The 23076-nt window shown below is 36.7% G+C and overlaps 1 protein-coding gene and 1 pseudogene across 1 annotated transcript; both read left to right on the top strand.

Annotated features, from left to right (window-relative positions):
- Window positions 1-1791: 1791 nt before the first annotated feature.
- On the top strand, window positions 1792-6175 carry LOC107751126 (alkaline ceramidase 1). The gene is made up of 7 exons (XM_016566741.1): window positions 1792-1797; window positions 2416-2537; window positions 2904-3018; window positions 3698-3836; window positions 4642-4779; window positions 4937-5074; window positions 5966-6175. Exons 2-7 carry the CDS (start codon window positions 2445-2447, stop codon window positions 6141-6143), a joined length of 801 nt encoding a protein of 266 aa, XP_016422227.1. The 5' UTR covers window positions 1792-1797; window positions 2416-2444; the 3' UTR covers window positions 6144-6175.
- A 2086-nt stretch (window positions 6176-8261) lies between these two features.
- LOC107750949 (protein ENL-like) lies at window positions 8262-22284 on the top strand (annotated as a pseudogene).
- Window positions 22285-23076: the final 792 nt, after the last annotated feature.

Below are 23076 nucleotides of genomic sequence, written 5' to 3'. Positions count from 1 at the left end.
CTCATGGCCAAATTAATTAAAAAAAATGTAAGGCGTTGAGACGCGTTTTTAAAAGTTGGACTTATTGTATTGAGCGCTGCATTGAGCGCTACTTATTGTATTGAGCGCTGCACAAGGGGTCGTTCACACAGAACACATTTGTACATTCCACTGTACTACTTTTATTTGTGATAGTTTATAAACATTCTATATAAACGTACGTGTGTGACCATTGCATTCTGGTCTTTTTTTCCCCCAGCATCTTGCAGTGCAAAACATGATGCTCAAGTTAAAAAGTTGAACTTAAAAAAGGGTTTGTACCTTGCTTTTTTTCTCCATTTCATTTTCTTGCGTCTCACGTTTTTAAACGCAAAAATACGTTTAGTGCGAAAAGCCTCTAATGGGCCAATCACATAAAACACATAAAATCTTATGTTAAAACTTATTTTATCCTGATCGGAGCATTTTTAGAAGGCTGTCATGCGCAAAATACTGCAAAAGACCCGAGTGCAATGGTCAAACATTAGAATACAAAAATGTGTTCTGTCCATCTACTGCGTGTTTACATTGAAAAACCAGCATAGTGGAATGCAAAAATGCTTTCTTTGTGAATGTTCCCTTATCCTTTAAAGGGCACCTATTATGCCTTTTTTATGGAGCCAGAATGATCTCAATAATAATTCACGCAAAAGACGCGATGCACACATGCGTAACCCAATTCACATGCATAAGAAATATTTAACGTGCACAAAAAATATATATATTTTTATACAACATTTTTTAATGTTAAAAATTCACAAGTTTATCATGGGCTGTTAATGTGAATCGCCTTGGATTTGTGTGTGAATTTTGAGACCTTCCTGGCAGCGAACTCCTCCCACGCGGGACACTCGTACTCTTTAGCCAATCAGATTTGACCCTGTCTGTCGGCCAATCATAACCCACTGTAGGCGTATGAATCGCGTGTCCTGGGCGTGCCTACCTGGATGCTGACGTCATCAGCGCGAGACCATCAGCATCCAGGTAGGCACGCCCACAGTGGGTTATGATTGGTCGACTGACAGGCTCAAATCTGATTGGCTAAAGAGTACGAGTGTCCCGTGTGGGAGGAGTTCGCTGCCAGAAAGGTCTCAAAATTCACACACAAATCCAAGGCGATTCACATTCACACAGCCCATGATAAACTCGTGAATTTTTAACATTAAAAAATTTTGTACACAGTTGTACATCTGTGAATTGTGTTTTGCATTTGTGAAACATATTTTATGAATATATATTCTTATTTTGTGCATGTGAATTGGTTTTTGTGAATATATATATTTTTTTCGTGCAGGTGAATTATTTCTCATGCATGTGAATTGGGTTACGCATGTGTGCATTGCGTCTTTTGCGTGAATTATTATGTAGATCATTCTGGCTCCATATTCTTTTTACAAAATGTACCGTAATATATGTCTCAGGTGTCCCCAGAATGTATCTGAAGTTTCAGCTCAAAATACCCCACAGATTATTTATTGTATCATTTTGAAAATGCCTATTTTGAGTGGAAGCAGAAACACTTGGAAGCAGTTGTCTTCTTGTCTGTATTTTTAAATGCAAATGAGCTTCTGCTCCCCGCCCCCTTTTCCAGAATAGGACTGTGCATTTACAGCTCTTACCTCAAATACTCTGCCAAAAACATCTGTTTGGTTTTGATGATCGTGTATATCGCTCTGAAATCATGCGTTTTAAAGCCATATCAGTTTGAACTTCTGATATACGGTTTTCTGAGTGCACACATCCGAAGCACGCGCACAGGAAGCGGCTGTCACACAGCATGTGAGTATTAAACTAAGTTCTCTTTCATGTCTTATTGCGCTTAAACTTTCAAATACACACAGGTTTATGTTAAAAACACACACAAGTTACAAAAACACAGTCAGTTATGTCTGTGAAGGTAAACAACGGGGAAAGAAATCGCATGTTTATATTAGATCTGTATATTAAGTAACAGCAGCGCCGTGGGTGGGAAACGTGCAGATTAAGGGGCAGTGATATTATAATGTGATCCCCTTCCTACGTCACTAGGGGAGCGAAATCTGAGCAGCTCGTTTTTTTCACATGATTGCAGAGAAAGGCTTACCAAAACAAAGTTACTGGGTTGGTATATTATATTATAGCACTTGAACACGGAAAAATTCAGATTTTCATGATATGTCCCCTTTAATAAAATTTGCATGCTACAAATCAATCTACTAGAGCCTCCAGAAAGGCAGAGATCTACCTTTTGTTCAGTAGCTCCATTCTTTCACAATAAAGTCTGGAACACTCCTCCCTGTAAAGACAACAAGCTTTAGCACCATGGCAAGTGTTTTGTTCTTTAACACACAGATGTAAGCCACAGAATTTTTGACGTGTCATTACAGCGATTTATAAAACAGTCTCTCTTTTTCTCAGGGATCCCGTCATTCCCATCCTTTGACAAAATGGCAAGTGTGTTTGCCTACGAGAGCTCTGAAGTGGACTGGTGTGAGGACAACTATAAACATTCAGAGAATGTTGTGGAATATTTCAACACGGTATGAACATAAAGATGAGCCGCAAATCCCTTTCACACTCTAGTCACTGTGAATCATTCTCAATCCAACCCTTAACTCTAGAGGAGTCCATAATCTCCATATGATAATGCTCAAAGTGCCATGGTTTCATCCAGAAACTAATGGCACATCTACAGTGACTCAGGCACAATGTTACCTATCCATGTGCTCAACAGAGATTGAATACAGCACAGTACAGCCCATTCAGTTTTTATTTATGGTCCTACCCTAGTAACAAATTAATTGTGTCAATGTGACTGCTACAAAACCCATGTTTAGAGGCATCATGGGATATCATTTGAGTTTGAGTGTGTCTGATTCACTAACATGCATTTTCCCCCATTTCAGATGAGCAGTTTCATATTCTTTTTGATCTCACCCATAATGCTTTACCTGCTACACCCATATGCCAAAGAAAGAAACCTGGCTGTGCACCTGGTCTGGATCATGATGGTCTTTGTAGGTAAGTGTAACAGCTCAATCTATAAGGGGTTGTGGCATTAACAATCCAGCAGAGGGCAGCACTGTACAATAGCCAAGTCAAATGTATAGTCAGCAAATTGAAATCCACTGATTCATTATATTTAATTCAAATAAATTAATGAAAGAAATGTCAGCTTGAGTTTTTGTATGTTAGTGGGGAAAATGAGCGAAGTGTTTATACAAGCTACGCAAGGCTTTCTAACTTACACAAAATGGGTTTACTTGCAAATCAGCAGACTAACAAAAAAAATTATAATTGCATTTTTAATAATAATCAAAATAATAATTTAAAAAAATCTGTATTTGTCAAAACTGCTGTGCAGTCAGTCATGCACACACTGAATAAGCTGACAATGTTGATAAATGTTTTAAAACAAATCAAAATTGGGAAAACATGCAAAAATCATGTTTTGCTTAAACCACTTATGCTGTTGCTTCAATAAATCAGCTTTTATGGTATTTACATGACCTTATACTTATAACCAACTTATTAAAGTCAACTTTAATTGTATTCACATCCCATTTGACTTCAATTATGTGACACATGTTCGAGAGAAACGGGACATTTAAGCAGAAAAATTTAGTGTGGGCATCGATTCCAGAATAAAGCCAGACAAAATTAGTCTTTCTCACTCCATGGTCTGTTTCTCTCTCTTCAGGTCTCTTCTCCATGTATTTTCACATGACTCTGAGTTTTATGGGCCAGATGCTGGATGAGCTGTCAATCCTGTGGGTTTTGGCTATTGGCTACTCCCTGTGGTTCCCACGCAGACACTTCCCCTCTTTTATTAAGGACAGGTAACAAATTCATATTTTTCAGACCATGTATATGGTCTTTTTCTATGTAATGGCATGAACTTGTCTTCCTCCTCTAAAACACTGTGTCTTCAGTTCTAAAAATAGGAGCAAATAAAGGATCCATTTACAGTCTTTAGTTTAACAGCAACACTAACTTGCAGCATGATATTCTGATCTCAGTGTGGGAGAGATGATTTCCACAGCTTTCTCAGTGGGGTCCAACCAGCCTTATGTTAATATTTAAAATGATTGAAATCTATATGAAACAAAGTTTTAGACTTACAAAAATGTTTATGTCTACTGTCTTGTGGCTTAAAATGTTGGGGGTCAGTATTTTTTAAATAACAATTAATAGTTCATTATATTTAGAGACATTTATAATATCATTAAAATATATTTTAAATAAATGTGGTTCTTTTGAACGTTCTCATCATTAAACAATCTTGAAAAAATTAATTACTGTTTCCACTAAAATATTAAGCAGCAACTGTTTTCAACATTGATAATAATAAGAAATGTTTCTTGAGCAGCAAATCAGCATTTGCTGACACTGAAGACTGGAGTAATGGCTGCAGAAAATTCAGCTTTGCCATCACGGGAATAAATTACATTTCAATATAGATTCAAATTCAAAAAGTTATTTTAAATTGTAATAATATTTCACAATAATACAGTTTACTTCTTTTTGATGAAACAAATGCAGCCTTGGTGAGCATTTAAATGGCTGTCAATGAAGAAGGATCCTTTTCTAGACTGTCCCCAGTCTAAAGTTTGGTCTCTCTTCCTCTGTTTTGTTCTTTTTCAGGAGATCGTTCTCTCATATGGTCCTGATCATCACTGTTATAAGCACTCTGTCCTCTTTTGTCAAACCTACAGCTAATGCCTATGCTCTCAACTGCTTCGCCATCCATATCCTCTACTCTCTGTTTGTGGAATTAAGGAGGTAAAGGATGTACATTCATCGCTTCAGGCTTTTTCAGATGTTGTTTTAGTCACTATTTATCCACTTTTAAACTATATATGCTACTATACAAGATCTGTTTTTATTTCTTGTTTTGCTTGTTTTCACTCTCATTCAACACTGAACTATTTCTCAACAGTTGCACAGATGAGAGAGTGCTGCGTCTGGCCTGGGCGTCCATTGGCCTGTGGGTTCTGGCTATCTCCTGCTGGATTAGCGATCGCTTTGGCTGCAGCTTCTGGCAGAAACTGGACTTCTGTTATCTGCACGGTATCTGGTGAGTGAGCCATGATATCCCGCTGTATGTTGAGCACATTTGAACCCTGAAGCCTACAAAATAATTTTTGATAAGCAAAATTCTTAGACCTCTAAATTATCAGCATGATCATTACTTTGCTGAAAATCGATAGTTTATACTTTTTTAGCAATTAAAAGGCCTTTTAGTATAATTATATCTATCTATCTACTGTTTCTATATATACATGCATACATACATACATACATACATACATATATATATATACTATATCTATATATATATATAAAATATATATACATACATACATACATACATACAGTTTATAAAATCATCATATATTATCCCACAGGCCTATAAGGAATGTTTGTGTGCATCTCTCAGTCATCATTGTATTGCATTGCTTTATGTTTTGCCCCTACAATAAAAACTACAGAGCTTATTATATAACTAAGAATTTAAATATCTTATTAAGACATATTATTGGGAGATTTAGAGTGACAACTGATATTTAAATGCATTTAAGTAGGCCTAACCTGCTATACATTTATAAAGATGTAATCATACTTTTTGGCCATGTAAATCTTAGCAATTGCGCCAAATTGCATATTTTTGGACCTCAGAATAAAACTGAAGTGTTTTTTTCCTTCTCTAGTGTGAGCTGTATATTCTCTATATCATACTAAATGAGTCATAAAAAACACATATGCAAACATGTTTATATTTGTGTGTGTGTGTGTGTGTTTCGTTTAAAGGTTCAATAAACAGTTAAATTGAAAAATGTTTTTCTGACTATTATTTTATATGGATTTTTATTATTATATCTGATTTTACAGGGTTAAACCACATTGTTCAGAGTTTTGGACTGTCATGCTTATTCAGATACTGTTTTTCCTCTACCCCTCCATTCAGGCACATTCTGATTGTGGTGGCCACTGCTTATGGTAGCACTTTGATCGCTTACCTGGACGCTAGTCTGGAGATCCCTTATTCCCTACCCGACCTGCAGTACTGGCCACGGAATAAATGGTCCATTGGGCTTCCTTACATAGTCCTCAAAGGCACTACAAAGACATGGAAGAGATGCTAGCAGGCACGACAAGATGAACAGACACAAGATGAACAAACCTCATATTTCAATGAGTTTGATTTAACGCTGATTTAGGACCAGCCTTTACATTTCCAAAATGGTGAATACATTTAAATGGGCAGGAAGAAGCTGATCCTAGATCATTACCCTGAGCCACTGTACGTTATGTGAACACTGAAGAGAAACTTGTTATATGAACCAAATGTTGTGCTGAAATTGTTGCAGTTTCTGGAACTTTCTCCACATTTCTCACAGAACCTGAAACTGACGTGTGTGTGTGTGTGTGTGAGAATGTTTCTATGCAAGTGACTGTTCATATTCTCATCTTTACAAACAACATGCTGTTATGTGAAAATTAATATTTGCTCTGTTGTGACAAGATTGAATGTATGTACAAAACATTCTCCATTTTACTTGATTTACTTAATACGAATTATAGGCTTTTTATGACAATTGACTGAGAAAATTGTCATAAGCGTCTACTCGATTCATGGGTGAAACTTGAATACTAATTGTAATAGAAAATGTAAAAATGTTAGATTAATAATCTGTTCAGAGGAAGAAAATCATGCTGCCTGTTTGATGTGAGATGTCACTTTCTGAAATGATTTTCTCACAGCAAATGGTGCAAACGTTTGTTTACAAATGTAATAACTGGAATTATGTATTTTGGTGTGGCATTTTTAAATCTTATTTTATTTTACTGTAAGTTTCGTTAAAAATATTTTATATATATTGTGTTTTAACTTCTACCCGTCACCTCAGTGTATGAAATTATGTATATTGATAATGGTGTACCGTTCAATGACATCACTGTGGAAAATACTTATGTTACATGATGGAAACTAATGATGATTTGTGGATATTTTTATATAAATTATGATTGCTTGGACATTCATTTGGTGTGATTTATTTAAGGGTTTGAAATGTTGCCATTTAAAAGAATTTTCAAAAACCACCATGAGATACACACCAAAATAAAAGTAAAAAACTATCAAAAGACTAAACTTACGATGCTGCTGCTTGTTGTGTGCTTTATGTAGAAAACTGGTTCAACTCCAGGTTATAGATACTTTCGGTTCTTTCTGACACAGCGACATCAAGTGTACATACTAGGTGTAGTGCATGCAGTTGAGCTGCTTCATCAACTGCAACAATTTATTCAACCTATATCTCTATTCAGTTGTTATGTGAAGTTTGACAAGTGGTTCGACTTATGATTTAAAGCAATAATAATAATAATTGTAGTTGTCTTGGTATATTAGTGTAAGTGATGTTCACTTAGTGTAACTACCTTAGTATACACTACAAAAAACCCTTTCTTGACAATAATTTGACCTATTGTTTTCTTTCTCAAGAAAGTTTTACTAGAACTTTTTTGTGAATTATGTCCTCCAAACTAAAATTCTAATATCATGACATTTTAATTTCGTGTATTTTATAATTGTTTAACTGTTTAAATTTCGCTAAAAAGCCTATAATAGGCTGTTCAGGGTTCCATTATGACAACTTACCCCATATAGTGTGACAACATGCCCCGCTATTGGTTTAACATGTGTTAAATCATCTCTATTTTCCCCTTAGCAATAACGGTGGAAATGTGAATAGGCTAACTTTATTGTAGCCAAGACCTTATTAGTACCTATAACGTTACAGAAAAAATGCTCTATGTACTATAGTAAAAAGTGTGACAACTAGCCCCAGTCTGCCATGTATTAAATTAGTCCCTTTAAATGATAAGTAAAATCATTCACTAAGTATTAATTATTTATTGTAATCCCACTAATTAAACATAAAATAGAGGCATGCCCTCAACCGACCAATCACAACACAGCTGTGTGCAACATGCTTTGTTTTCAAATACGAAACTGAATATGATTCAGATAAAAATAACAGAATGCTAAGGAGCGCTACTAGACTGCAAAAAGAAAAAACATCCTATCGCTTCGTCTAATCTCTAATTATTATCTACCAGTACAGGCACCCCGTGGGAAGTCCCGCCCACCGCGTTACGCGATTGGCTGGCCGGTGTAAAGCACATCCTATACGGCATCTGATTGGCCACAAGCGCTTTCAGTTTTGGGTACATGCCAGAGGTCCGGAGAGGGGAGGGGAACCGTCTAGTTTCCGGTTTTGGGCTGGAATTGACACACAATGAGGAGTCGGGAGCAGCCGTTCAAAAGCCTTCTGTAAATAAACAGGACCTTCATCAGGCCGGTGAACTATGGAGAATCAGGTAGAGTATTAAACGCTTTTGCTGTTGCATGAAGTGAAGTCAACTTTTGTAAGCGCGCGCTTAGAGAAATCCACCATTGCAACTGAATGTGGACACTTAGGGCTCGTGAAAGCAGCGGATCGGACCCATATAACCCCCTCCCTCCTCTCAGCTATCTGACTCGAGCTGGCCACGCATATTAAAGCTACATCGGTATTTGGCGACATCAGCTCAGCCTAAAGGGCTGGATGCGTGCGCCAGCTTTTGCTGTAGGCAAGTCGTGCATGCACCAGCAGAAACACAAAGGAGAGTGTTTTTGTCCTGTGATTCTCTGGCCCGGGAGTCACTACAGTCTGCGGCTTTTATTAGAGGAAATGAGGAACATGCATTTTCATGCACTGGTGTTCCTGACAGAGCATACATACTGAAGGCTGAGGGCATTGCACAGGTCTGCTCTGAGGGTGGGGGTTCCTGATGGGCTCCTGAAGCGGGAATCTGTCTTCTTCCAAGGCTAATTAATTGCCCTTTTATGCAATATGATTTATGGGGGGGGGGGTTCCTGATGGTCTTCTGTCTTCTTCCAAGGCTAATTAATTGCCCTTTTATGCAATATGATTTATGAGCAGCAGCAGTGATCATATGCTGTAGATGAATATCATTGCATTAACATGCTGGCTATTTTTACACGTTCTGCCTTGTGTCTGTGGTCTGCAGTAGGTTAATTGCATTTGCTGCTACTAAAGAAATTATTTTATAAATAAACCTTTATTATTATAAACTTACTATTTTTATTATTATTAGAATTGAATGCGTCCCATTGCAAAAATATCCCTAAAATAGGAATCTTTTTTCCACTGCTGTTATTGGCGATACTGTTAAAACTATTAAACAATAATATGGGACCTCTAATAAGATTTCAGAATTTATTTTTGCATGGTATTAACCTATTACTATAGCTACCACAGTTACTAGTTTAAATATAAATATAAAATATGGAGTCTTTCTTCATAAAATTTGATGTTTAGCAGTTTTAATGCAACAGCAATAAACTTGTAGTGGTATTTTGACATCAAATATGGCTGCCATTGTAAATGTATTTTATTAATGTTTACTGTTTAGTTTTTACTAAAAGTATGTCTTAACGTTTACAAAACGAACTAGCCCAATGTTAGAAAAAAAATAGAAAAAAAGTTACTTTTTTGCTTATTACTGCTTAATATTAATGAGCTGTTTATCTAACTATTACTTCAATTATGGGTCATGTTGTATTGTTTTGTCCTTTTAACTTGCTTGATCCAGCTTTAGACTAGTAATTTAGCTAGATAGGTATGCATGAAAGCAAATCTCAAAAAAATAAAAATAAATAAAAAATAATTGAATTATAAACCTTTTTATTTAATGTGATTTTAGAAAGGCAAGTTGTAAAATTCAGTTTTGTCCTTCCACTTCATAAGTAATGAAAGATTTTATTGAAATGTAGTTGATGTGCTTGTTTCATTCATTCATGTTTTCCAAGCTGGATCTTTGACAACAGCTTTGCAGCAACTCTTCAGAGATTTGTTGTTTTGTCGTTTGCCTGTTGGCTTCCACGTGACTTGCTTGTATTTTTACCGTGCTTGACTGATAATCTGTATCATAGCAGTGACCTGAGAGAAATCCAGTCTTCCACTTTTGTGTCTGTTTTGTGTTTTCTAACAAAACGTGATGCGGGTGAGTGTGTCTTGTGAGACCAGGAGCCAGTAGTGTTTGCCTGTCCTTTGGTTTAATCTACTCCTTTTCAAAAAGGCCTTTTGATCTTTTTACCCCCCTTCACTGGGATTAACATGGTCATGTGTTGAACCTCTTATTGTGTACGTCTCCTGTCTGTCCCATATCATCTTCATATTCGGCTGGTCATGTTCCTCTCAGACGGGGTGGAACAGCTTTATGTCGGTAGCGTTTGTAATAGTTACCTCAAGGCAAGCTGCTGTTGCTGTGACAAATTACAAAAAGAGAGTGGATTAAAGCTGCGTCGTTCTCGCCGTTGAGGGTAGTCAGACTTTTGTCTCACTGTCTGTCTATATATGTGACTCGCCTAGGCTTGTGGGTGAGTGAATGAGAGATGGACTCAGGGGTTATTCTGATGCCTGGCAGCGTCAGGGTCTGGCTGGCAGGTTTTGGCATTAGAGAAGTGGAAGTGTCGGCCAACGCAGCGAATTAAAGTGTATTATGGTGACAGGACGGCCAGCCAATAAGATTTTCCTCCCACTTGTTCTTCTTCTGCTTACAGTCTTTCAGAAAAGTCAAAAAAAGCACATCTCAGTCTTGTTCTTTATTCTGGTTCTTCAATCTCCAGTAGTTCAGGGACTCGAGTCAACAGCAGCTGAGCATCTCTGGGCACCTGGACCCAGTCTGGCCCGTCTCCACCCTATGTGGGCAGTGTTCATTTTTCCTGGCTGCTTTTCAAGGAATTCCCTTGATGGCTTTTTCTGGCCATTTGGCAGAACCAGCCGATGATACAGATGATTAGCTTGAGCATGTGTATGAAAGGTATTCTTACTCAGATTTTGGTGCCTGGAGGCCTTTTTTTAGTAAATCTTCTCTGCTATATCAATAACAGTTTTCAGCTATATGAATTCACTCAATTAAAAAAGTCTTCTTACATTCTTACAAAGAAAATAGCCTACAGCTTGATGATTTACCAACGTGATATAATCCTCAAGGTCATATTACATTTTTTTTTGTCTTTTGTTTTATGAGTGCACAAAAATCTCATTCCTAAAAAGCACCATTACATAGAGATAATTTCTTATTATGAAGACATGCAATACATATTTTAAAGTAAAAACATACAGTATACATATAAAATGATAAAAATGTTTATATAAATAAATAATATATAATATTTTATATCATTTTTTTATCCTTTTTTTTTAAACCATTACCATAACGGAATAAATAAATTTGGGGTTCCGGAAGGGGTTGGGAAGATTTAAAAAAAAAACAACAAAAAAAAAACTTTGAAATGAGATTTTTATACTCACCAAGGCTGTGTTTATTTGATCAAAATACAGTAAAAACATTAACATTGTGAAATAATATAACAATTTATTACATGCAAATGTAGATTCTATTTTATTACATGTAATTTGTTGTAATTTAATGTAATTTGTTCCTGTGATATAAAGCTGAATTTTCAGCAGACATTACTCCAGTTATCAATGTGACGTGTTTTTTCAGAGATCTTTCAAATATGCTCATTTCATGCTCAAAAAAATTTTTTGTTAGCTGTGACAACTGCTTAATATTTTTAGGATTTCAGCATTCTTTGATGAGTAGAAAGTTCAAAGCATTTTTAAATCGAAATCTCTTGTAACATTTTATAACAAAACCATTGTTTTTATTAAAATATTTTATTATATATGTAATTAATTTTTATTATTAAAAATCATACTTTATACTGAATGATTGTAGTAGTCTGTGATTATGAATTACGGTGATGGAAAGTGTGAGCTGGTCTCCTCTCCTGAACTGCAACTGTCCGATTGAAGTATTTAATTAAGATGTGTTTCTCTGTTTGCAGTGCACGGTTCAGGTGAAGCTTGAGCTGGGTCACAGGGCCCAGCTGAGGAAGAAGGTGACGTCAGAGGGCTTCACCCATGACTGGATGGTGTTTGTGCGAGGCCCTGAGAACAGCGACATTCAGCACTTTGTAGATAAAGTCGTCTTCCGGCTGCACGAGAGCTTTCCTAAACCCAAGAGGGGTAAATTTCACAACTTCACAAATGAGAAATTGCACCACTCACAGTTCAATCTTCAAAAACCAGCATGTCATAAGGAACAGCTTGCTTCTTTCTTTTAATATTTATAGTTAGGGTTGGCTCACTATCAAAGTTTTGACTTGGTAGCACACCAGCTTCTAGTACTTTGGCGTTGATACTCAATCAATACTTAAGGCTACAGATAAAAAGCCTCAAATGACTGGTGAAATGAAACTACTATCAGCAGATTAAACATCAACCCATTTCACTTGTCACATGTCTTGGATTAACAGCGCTGGTCTTAGATCAAAGTTAGCATTTTATATTCACATTCCTTTATGATGACATGGATGGAGGGATATTTTGAATATGTGCCATATATTTAATCAGTTCTTTCACACTGTGTTTCAGCGAATGAGTTCAAAACACTGATTCCAAGATTTGTTTGCAAAATTAATTTCTAGTTTGTGAAAATCAATTGGGTCATGCAGATGTTGCTTGGTAACCTTCCTGGACTGTCCAGTCAAGTCATTTTAATAAATAATCATGAACTGTGTCTTCACCATAGTCAGATTCTCAAATTGGCAGCTGATCAGTGCACACTTAACAGCACGTGCCTTTCAACCAATCAGTTAGGCCTACTGAGTAAACATGATGTAACATAATTAATATTCATGAGCAAAGCCTTCATTTTCGTGTTTGTAAATGAAAGCTCAAATGAAAATGTGAGACACTTATTAATAATATTATGAAACATTAAATAATACTTAATGATCTATATATGAATACATACTGTTCAAAAGTTCAGGGGTGAGTAAGATTTTGTTGGAAAGAAATGACTGATTTTATTCAGCAAGGAAACATTAAATTGATCAAAAGTGACAGTAAAGACATTTGTAATGTTGCTATAAAGATTTCTATTTTAAATAAACACTCTTCCTGCTCTGTTGACTCACTTTAATGCTTGTCTTCAGTTGTTCAGTAATATGAGATGATTTAATGGAATCACTTAATAATGCAAATTTAATACAGGAGGAGCCAAAGAAGGTGTGCTTCAATTACGACCTCTTCCTTAACCTGGAGGGAAACCCACCTGTCAATCACCTGCGCTGTGAGAAACTAACCTTCAATAACCCCACTCGTGACTTCCGCCGCAAGCTGGTCAAGGCTGGAGGGGTGAGTGCTGCATTATGGGAAATGGAGTTGTTCGTTGCACAGTTAATTCAGGAATATTGTACATTTTTGGTGAATGTGCTCTTATCTTTCATTCATTCTGTACATATCAGATCATGGTGGTCCCAGAGGGGGCAGAGGTGGTCCCGAAACCCAGCCCAGATTACCCCATGCTTCCAACCATCCCTCTCTCTGCCTTTTCTGACCCTAAGAAGAGCAAGACCTCACAAGGATCAAAGGTCTGAAAAATAATTTTAAAATATGACATGCTGAACGACGTGCTGTTGCCTTTTCTTTTTATACATTGGGGTCCAAAATTCTGAAATCACATGGAAAATCAGTATTTTTTTACGTCTGAGAAACGGAGACAAAGTTATGATTTAAAATGAAGAAGATATAATTCAGGGTCAATATATATTTTTTTAATGAATACTTCTATTTAGCAAGGAAGAATTAATTTAATCAAAAATGAGAGCAAAGACATTTATAATGTTTAAAGAAAATTCAAATACTGTTCCTTTGAACTTTCTATTGATCAATGAATCCTAAAAAATTGTGTGCATTTTGACAAAATATTAAGCAAATTGTTTTTAACTTTGATAATAATATGAAATGTTTCTTCAGCAGCAAATTAGCATATTAAAATGATTTCCGAAGGATTATGTGAAATTGAAGACTAGTAATGGCTGCTGAAAATCCAGCTTTGCCATCACAGGAATAAATTACATTTGAAAATCTATTCAAATACAAAGTTTTTTTTTTTAATTGTAACAATATTTCAGAATATTTCTGTTTTTGCTGGGGGTTTTTTTTTCAATCAAATGAATGGAGCCTTGGTGAGCATAAGAGACTTCTTCAAAAACATGAAAAAATCCTACTAACCCCAAACTTTTGAACATAATTTTTCACTTAAATTATGTAATTCAGAAAATATAATTTGTAATAAACTATTTATATCTGATAATAGATTCAGATAAAAGAGAGATATTAAAGGATCACAGCTTCCTCGATTCTCCCTTTTGTTTACTTCTAAGCAGCAGATTAGATCGTTTCAGTAAGAATTAAGAGTCCATTATATAGGACATGTGTCATCTCTCTATTAAATGACCTTTGCGTTATCATATCTGAGCGCTGTTGCTTTGTCTGGGTCACTCTGCGGCATCTTTCATTAGTGCAGGAAAGAGGGTCAGTCGCTTGCTGCTGATTTACTGTGATCATCCAGAGCTGGACATCTTCCAGACAATCTATCCCCATTATCCTTAACAGTCCTAATCTCAGCACAGCCTCATTAATACAGCAGATGACCTTTGTGTCAAGGTCACAGGCGAGTTATATGGTCGCAGTTAAGACATGCTTTAATGGTCTTTTGTGATGATTTTATTATTAGGTGTCAAACTCTATGCTTAATCCTAATAGGGGATCTGTTGTATGGTTGTATTTGACAATGTGAACCATGGTGACAGACGATAACAATATGGTACTGAATGATTATTATTTTAATATTGGGGTATTCAAAATTACATATTTTCCAAAACGACTAGTTGGATTATTATTATGCATGTCCATACAAAGCCGAAAATAAATACAACAGTGTGTATCATGACCTAAAACATAGTACTTTGTATTAATTTTTTGTAAGTGTACATTACCATTGAAAAGTTTGAGATCGGTACGATTTTTAAAATATTTTTGAAAGAAGTCTCTGAAGCTCACCAAGTCTGCATTTATTTACTCAACAGTACAGTAAAACAGTAATATTGTCAAATAATATTACAATTTAAAATAACTGTTTTCTATTTGAATATATTTTAAAATGAAATTTATTTTCAGCAGCCTTTACTCCAGTCTTCAGTGTCACATGTTCGTTCAAACATAATTCTAATATGCTGATTTAGTGCTCAAAAACATTTCTGATTATTATCAATGTTAAAAAAACTGCCTAATATTGTACTGCTTAATACGTTTCAGCATTTGAATAGAAAGTTCAAAAGAACAGCATTTTTTTTTAAATTAAAATATTTTGTAACAATTGTAAATATCTTTTTTGTCACATTTGATCACTTTAATGCATCCTTGCTGAATAAAAGTATTGATTTCTTTCAAAAAATATTAACGAACCCACATTTTTGAACAGAATTTTATTTATTTATTTTTATTATGAAATAATGATGCAGCTGAATGATTAGGAATGCAGTATTGTTACTGCTTTAGCTGTAGTTTTGCTGCAGTCATTTCTTGGATAACTGACAAATTGTGTTTAACTTGGTGAATAGAGCTTATATTTTTAATTGTTAACACAGTTTCTTTTCTGTAGGAGCCTAATAAAGAGGGAAGCAAAGTGTCCAAATCCCACAAAATGGCCAAGGAGCATCGAGAGCGGCCACGAAAAGACTCTGAGAGCAAGACCACATCCAAAGGAGATGTTGAACGGGACGGCAGCAGCAAAAGTAGCCGCGACCCTTCCTCATCTTCATCTTCATCATCCAAGAAAACAGAGATCAAAGTGAAAGACGAGAACAAAGTCCTGCCCAAAGCTGCTTTCAAGGAGCCCAAGCTCACGTCGAAGGAGTCCAAAATGGAAGGCATGTCTCCTAAAGGAGGGGGAGCGGGGTCAGCAGGCGGTGGAGGGGGAGGAGGAGGAGCGGCGGTCGATGGAAAAGCACCCAGCAAACGACCTTCCAATGTGGAGTCACCCAAACCTAGTGTCAAGAAGCCAAAGAAGGGGGGTTCAGAGGGGTCAAAAGGCTCCAGCAGTGGGGGGTTCACCGGCACCTCCCCCCGAACCGCGTCTTCCTCCACGGCCACCTCGGGATATGCTGATAAGAAGGCCTCTAAAGAGAAGGGCCGCTGGGCCAAGGGCAAGTCAGAGGCCCAGGAGGTCAAGGAGTCCAAGAAGCCTCCGGAATCCGATGACTCCAACTCAGATGTTGAGGCCTCGTCTAAGTCTGAGGTTAGAATCAAGCTTTGTTTACAAGATCTGTTTTGGATTTTAAGGCAAGATAACACTTTTTATTTATTTATTTATTTATTTAAAATAAGTTAGGGGATGGCAGTTTAAAAAAATTTAAACTGTATATATATATATTTTTTCCCCCCACAATAACATTAATTAATTAATTAATATAAGTGAGGGTTGGCAAACGTTTTAAAAGTGTTACATTTAATTAGTTTTTGTTTTGTTTTTTACAATAAAAATTTGTTTATTAATTTGATTTTAAATAAGTGAGGGGTTTTCAACCTTTTTATCAAAGTGTTAAATTTAATTTGAAATTGATCACAATTTAATTAATTATTTAATTTTATTAATTAATTGTATTTATTTTTTCATGTATTTATTTTTTCTACATAGAATTGGGTGAGGGTTTGCCAACCTTTTTAAGAAAACCTTCAATTTATAATAATATATGTATTTAAGTGAGGGGTTGGCAACCTTTTTAACAAAGTGTTTAATTTAATTTGTGATTTCTTTCAAAATATTTATTTATTTTAAAAAAAAGTCAGGGCTTGACACAATATTAAATTATTTAATATTTTTCACAAACAAAAAGTTATTTATAATTTTAAATTAATTAATAAATACACCTACAAATTAAGACAAATTAATTTGTAGAAAAATCTACAAATTAACTTTAACAATATGTGAAAAAGGTTGCCAACTCCTGACCTAAAGCTGACATCAGTGATAAAGAAAATCTTTAATTTGTGTCCTGTCCACTCCATCTCACAGCAGTCAGCACCTTCCAGCCCGTCTAATTCCAGCTCCAGCTCAGAGTCCAGCTCCGACTCAGACTTTGAGCCACAGCAGAAACAAGGCCAAGGTAGGATCTGCTCTTTTACTGCAGGGAGGGTCCTGATAAGAAGCAGTCAGATCCATAAATAGATTTCCCTACTACACTTTAACTCAAGGTTAACAGTCTGCTGCTTTGATTGATTATCGTGGAGAGGGTTAAGGACGTGTCAGATCAAGGCACTTCCTTAAAATGAAGGAATGACGGGTATTTTTTAAAAAGGTGATGTGTGCAATTTGTCATTGTCGATATTACAAATCCTTGTTCCTTTCTCATTTATTTTGTAACATCCAGTCCAACAAAGAACTTAGGCTTAACTAATAAAATGAGTTCGGGTGAGACATTTTGTTTGTCCAACCAATGGCGGGTGGGAGGAGTTTTAAGGAAATCTGTTTGAAAACAGTCATTAGTTTTCCAATCCTGTTTGGTCGAGCTAGTGGCGCAGAAATGACAGACTTCACCTTTAAAGTGGGAGTTTGAAAGTTCAGTCAAACCACCATATATGTTGCAGACGCTCATTATGGATTTTGGTCTGTAGGCCCGCTGCGCTCTATGGTGGAGGACCTCCAGTCGGAGGAGTCGGATGATGACGATAGCAGCTCAGACGAAGAGACGCCAGTCAAGAACAACCTGCCCGGTCGAGACTCCAGGTCATTCTCCCTTTTTCCTGTCAATGTTTGTTTAAGCAGGTCTTTCAGATGCTTTAAGTCCCTGTAATCAATGTTAGCAGAGGCGGAGAATGGATTTGTTTGCTCAGAGTAAACACTTCACTTCATATGCCTCACTCTATTCTTCATCTCACTCAAGTGTTGCTGAGCTGCTTTGAAAGACTTATTTTTGTGAGGCTAGAAGTTTAAGATAAATGGTAGAATTGGATTTTCTTTCAGTGTTTATTATAATTATTCTTTAAAATGAAATGCATTCAGATTTAATTAAAAGTATGCAGCAAATTTAATGGCGCTTATCCAAAAAAGAAAAAAAAACCAATTCATTTACTCGTATATGATTCTCATATTGCTCCATACCTTTATGAATTTTTCTTCTTCTTTTGACCAGTTTTTGTTTTTGATCTGTTTTTAATATAATGAACGGTCTGGTGAAAAAACACTGTAACGGTGGTCCATGTGACTCATGCACTATATTCCATGTCTTCTGAAACCATTAAAGATTTGTTTAAAATGTAAACCTTTAATTGAAAATCTTGACATCTGACCTAATTCGTCTAGCGTTAAAACTAAAAAAGTAGTTAATCAATAATCATTCTTTTGCGTCAGATCTTTTCAATGAATCTGTTGACCCCATTCCCAAAACTGGTCTGAATGATTCGTTTAGAAATCTGACAGATGCAGTTCTCAAGGTCAAGTTGAGCAATTCAGTGGTCCATTTGCAGCAGTTAACAGCTCACAGGAGGATTCTCAGTAAATAACAACTTACATTTAAGTCTGTTCCTCACACAAGTCTATTGTATGCCTTCAGAAGGTTTGGAATATAAGTGCACAAGCCGTATGGACCATTTTTACACCGCCTTTGTGTCTTTTTCAAAGCTTGAAAGCTCCACTCTCCATTCAGTGTAATTGCATGGAAAAGAGTGACCAGAACATAATTAAAAACTATTCCTTCATGAAAAGTAAAAGTCCTTAAAGTTATATATATGACAGAATTACAATTTTTTTTGCTTGGTTAATCCTTTCATTTCCGAGCTTAACTGTTTGATGTTCGCCCTTCACAGGCTGAGCTTAGACAGCGAGAGTGACTGCAGTGACGGGCCGCAGCGTCCCAGTCGAGACCCACCACCTCAGCCACAGAAACACAGCACCACCAACAACAAGGTGAAGTGATACTCCGGACTGTGGCGGCTTCTTGTTAAGCCTTGGCAGTCATCCAATTGGTGTGTTTATTCATTCAGTCATGCCAATCGTTCAGTTTGGAGCACACACTGTTTTGTTGACTGTCAGATGATGGACGATTGGCATTCGTTCTTGGATTATGTTGCGCCCAGTTTTGAAATGAGGTGGCGACACGCAGCTTTTGATCCAATGACTGTGGAATGCTGCTTAACTGGGTGCTGCCAGTCAGATCACTGGGATTTGGAGCAGCGCTCCAGGCACTGGTGCACTCTTACTGGAAAAACACTGCAATAGATCAATGTCTTGATTACTCATTCTTTAAACCTCTATTTCAGTCCATCCATATGATTTTTTTCTTTCTTTTCTCCATCTTGTTCCTTTCCTCTCTGTTTCCTTTTGTCTTTCTGGTCATATAGGTGTCAGGCAGAAAGAGTCCAGACCCTTGTTTACGACAAGAAAAGGTCCTGAAGAAGGGATACGACAAGGTAGGAAGGGTAAATCAATCTTTTAATTTTCCACCTCTCACTCCCATAAGTTACTTCTATTTGATCAAGTCGACCCAACTTCTTAAACCTTGTGAGCTGCCTTGCTGTTTGCTGCCCACATACATTATGTGCCCTGTTTAGGAATACTGAAAAGGAACTTCAATTGCAAATGTAGTTTTTCATTAGCATGTTGCTAAGCTAATAAAGTGATGCATTACATTTAAGCATTTGGCAGGCACTTTCATCCAAAGCACATGTACATTTGACCAGTTTCTTGCTTTCTCTGGAAATCAAACCCATGACCTTGGCATTGCTAGTGCCATGCTCTACTGAGCTACCGGAAAGTCTGATACTCTAATAAGCATAAAAAAATAATAATGTAAAATTATATTAAAATTCTGTAAATAGATGATATGATAACTAGTTAGATTTCAATAAAATATTGTATTAATAAAATACATGACATCAGCAACTACTCTTATTATTATATAACAACAATGGCTCATATCATTATAAAGCATGTTTTGGAACTGCCTCTATCTCGGGAGAGTGTCTTGGTAACTTGAAATGTTGCCTAGGTAGGCAGTTCACTAGTTTTGGACCTAAGTTCCATTCAGTCAGTGCACAATGCATGACATCATGCTACTGATTGTAGTTTGTAAAACTGCTCTTTCAACTAATTTAAGTAAATATGGGTGACTTTTTTTACAAAAAACTTTTAGTGCTAATACAAGCTTATATGTGTTTTCAGAGTAAAAACTGACCTTCTGCTATTGACATCATCATCTTCTCTTTTATTCAGGCATACACTGAAGAGCTGGTAGACCTTCATCGCAGGCTGATGGCGTTAAGAGAGCGTAACGTTCTACAGCAGGTGGGTGTTTGCGTGTGAATTAAAATAGCTTGCGTTTGTGTACAGACTTTGAACAAATACCATTGACCCGTTTCCTGCCTCCAGATCGTGAACCTCATCGAGGAGACCGGCCACTTTAATGTCACCAACACAACTTTTGACTTTGACCTTTTCTCATTGGATGAGTCAACTGTCCGTAAACTACAGAGCTACCTGGAGGCCACCGCCACATGACAGGAAGTCCATCGAGACTGGGGGGACAGGGTGGGAGGGCTGCCCTATTTCACTTCTTTTGTCCTGAGAGAGGGCTGCAAAAGGTGAAAATCTGTTCACAGAGAATGAAAACAGTGGGAAATCTTGAAAAGGAGTGAAACATACAGTATTTTGAGGAGGAAGTGCAGCTATGTACCAACACTACAGCACTTCTTCTCTCCTCCTCAATATCCTGTTGGACAGAAAGTTCTCTTCTTAATGGGGCCTGAACTGCTTGAAGGTCATATTCGAATCAGCCGGAAGGAAAACGAAAAAGTCTCCCTGTAGCCATACGCACTGATGCATCAAGGGTTGCAACCTTTTATATTTTATTTTTGTACCAATGTTTTTCAAGGTATTTTTGATTGTGGTCGGAAAAGGAAGCCCCGCACGCCATGAATGTATCGCATTTTATCTTCTAGGGCTAGTCTTAGTGCCTTTTTCACACCATCTCATTTGTGCTCTTAGGAATTACAGCAGTGTTATCTTTCACTCCGACTTTAGTCAATCTTTCTCTATATGTGGGATACCTGGATATCGTCCCAGGGAGATTCTAGTTTGTATGCCAATATGTATCAATCCTCATTTATGTGTTCGCCAAACGGGCCTTAGAACTTAAATGTCGTGCATTGCTAGTGCAGCTTGTGAAAAGTATTTGAAAATCTGTGTTAATCTCTATGTTTTTTTGTCATCATATATGGTTTATTCATGAGACTAAGCGGGAGAGACAAAAGAAAAGGACGAGACGAGCTGTTTTCCTCTCATGTGACCTCTGAAACAGCAGTCTGTAGATTCACTGTGCTTCTGACTCTGACTCTCTCTCAGAGCAACTATATCTCGACTTTACTGACTTCACCTCTGTGTCTATTGTTATGCTAATAGCTTTAAGAGGCTCCATGGCCTGAGCTGCAGACCACATGCCCTTAACTTCACCCTGCGAGTGTCTGGGAGTGTCATTTGCGTGGGTTTTGAATCTCCAACTGATTCGTCTGAATCTTAGCGAACAAAAACGTTTATAACTTCATACTGATTTAGCATATTTGTGTGGTTTTCAGCAAGAGAATGAATGAGTGTCATGTGCGTGAACTTTTAACTCCCAGTTCTTGGTGTGTGAACTTTAACCTTTGACCGGATACTAGTTCAGGTCAGCCTGTCATAAAGGGGTGGGGCAAGAGGCAAAAGGGGATGGAGTTCGGTGAACTTGAGTGGCAGCTCTGAAAAGAGCACACCCGGTTGTTGTTGTTGTTGTTATTTTTTTTTTAACATTATTTGAGGGGGTTGTTTTTTTATTTATGTACCTCTGCACTTTTGGCTTTGTTGACTCAAGTACTTAATTGTCTAAATTGTATTTTTAATAATTTTATACAATATTTACATGCAATATGATATTATTTTGTCGATTTTTGTGTCAAGAAATGCCAGCCTTTTTTTTTTCTTTTTCTTTTTTAGGAATTTTAGTTATTTTCTTTTTTTTCCCTCTCTGTATCAGCACATTATATGTCATAGACTGTAAACGTGACCATCAGAACTTGAAACTGTTACTTCAGGCCAATTTATGAGTTCATAGCAGGGTGTGTTTGTATATCAGTTGAATTTCTACAAGTTGACATCTAGCATCTGTTTTGTTGTAGCCTCATTATTATCCACTACAAAGGGAAGACTGCAGATTTGCGAAATGAACAAGTATTTGTTAATGTATTTGATTTAAACCATGCTGAAAAGCTGGTTTGCTTGTCATAGAGTGGTTTTGGGCACTTGATCGGTTAAACCAGCTAAGACCAGTTGGTTCAAATTCAGAGAGCCCAGCTGTCTGAATGACTCTCAGTATGTGTGTGAGTGAGAGGTTCTTTTCTGTTGGATCTGAAGCTTGTGCACCTGCAGGGCTGCTGCATGCTGATTGGCTCATGAAAACAGGAATCTCTCTCTTCTTCAAGGTCTCTTCCTGAGTCGACTCTTCAGAGCTGGCAGCTTTTAGCACTGGGTTGACAGTGCCAGATTGTAGTCTGAGGGACAGAAAGCAAATCCTCTCTGTTTTGGGGGATGCTACTCACTCTTTGTACTTTGTGGAACTTGTTACGGATAAGTTATTTCAGTTTGTTGAAACTTTGCTGGAATTATCATCTGTACACCTTTAAAAAAATAAAGGTTCCCAAAGACGTTTTTCACAGCAGTCCCATTGAAGAACCAGTTTTGGTTGCCTTCCAAGAACCTTCCATTGAACAGTTCTTAAAAGAACCATTTTTTCTTAGTATGAAAAACATTTTAAAATTCTAAAGAATCAATTTACATTATAAGGAACCTTTTGTGGAATGGAAAGGTTCCATGGATGTTAAAGGTTCATCTTGGAACTATCAATGCCAATAAAGAGCCTTTACATTTAAGAGAGTAGTGGTGAAGTAATGAAAGGAACTTTGTACTAGCTTGGTTATTTAAAACCCGTTGGTTTAAGTTTTTTTTTTTTTTTTTTTTTTTTTTCTGCAGGAAAGTGGAGAACCTCTGTGTTTTGTACATGGGATGCAGCAAAGAAACACTAATGGAGGGGCAAATATTTCAATCATATTACATAGATACACCTGTATA

The sequence above is a fragment of the Sinocyclocheilus rhinocerous genome, unplaced genomic scaffold (genome assembly GCF_001515625.1).
Source record: "Sinocyclocheilus rhinocerous isolate Xijiao unplaced genomic scaffold, SAMN03320098_v1.1 scaffold2267, whole genome shotgun sequence".
In the NCBI taxonomy this organism is placed as follows: domain Eukaryota; kingdom Metazoa; phylum Chordata; class Actinopteri; order Cypriniformes; family Cyprinidae; genus Sinocyclocheilus; species Sinocyclocheilus rhinocerous.
This window is presented reverse-complemented; position numbering and strand designations above follow the sequence as displayed.

What these genes read in the sequence shown, in the direction of transcription:
- LOC107751126 (XM_016566741.1), top strand. Translation starts at nt 2,445, where the DNA reads ATGGCAAGTGTGTTTGCCTACGAGAGCTCTGAAGTGGACTGGTGTGAG. An exon ending in GATCATGATGGTCTTTGTAG is followed by an intron (nt 3,019 to 3,697) that starts GTAAGTGTAACA and finishes CTCTCTCTTCAG; the next exon opens with GTCTCTTCTCCATGTATTTT. An exon ending in CTGTTTGTGGAATTAAGGAG is followed by an intron (nt 4,780 to 4,936) that starts GTAAAGGATGTA and finishes ATTTCTCAACAG; the next exon opens with TTGCACAGATGAGAGAGTGC.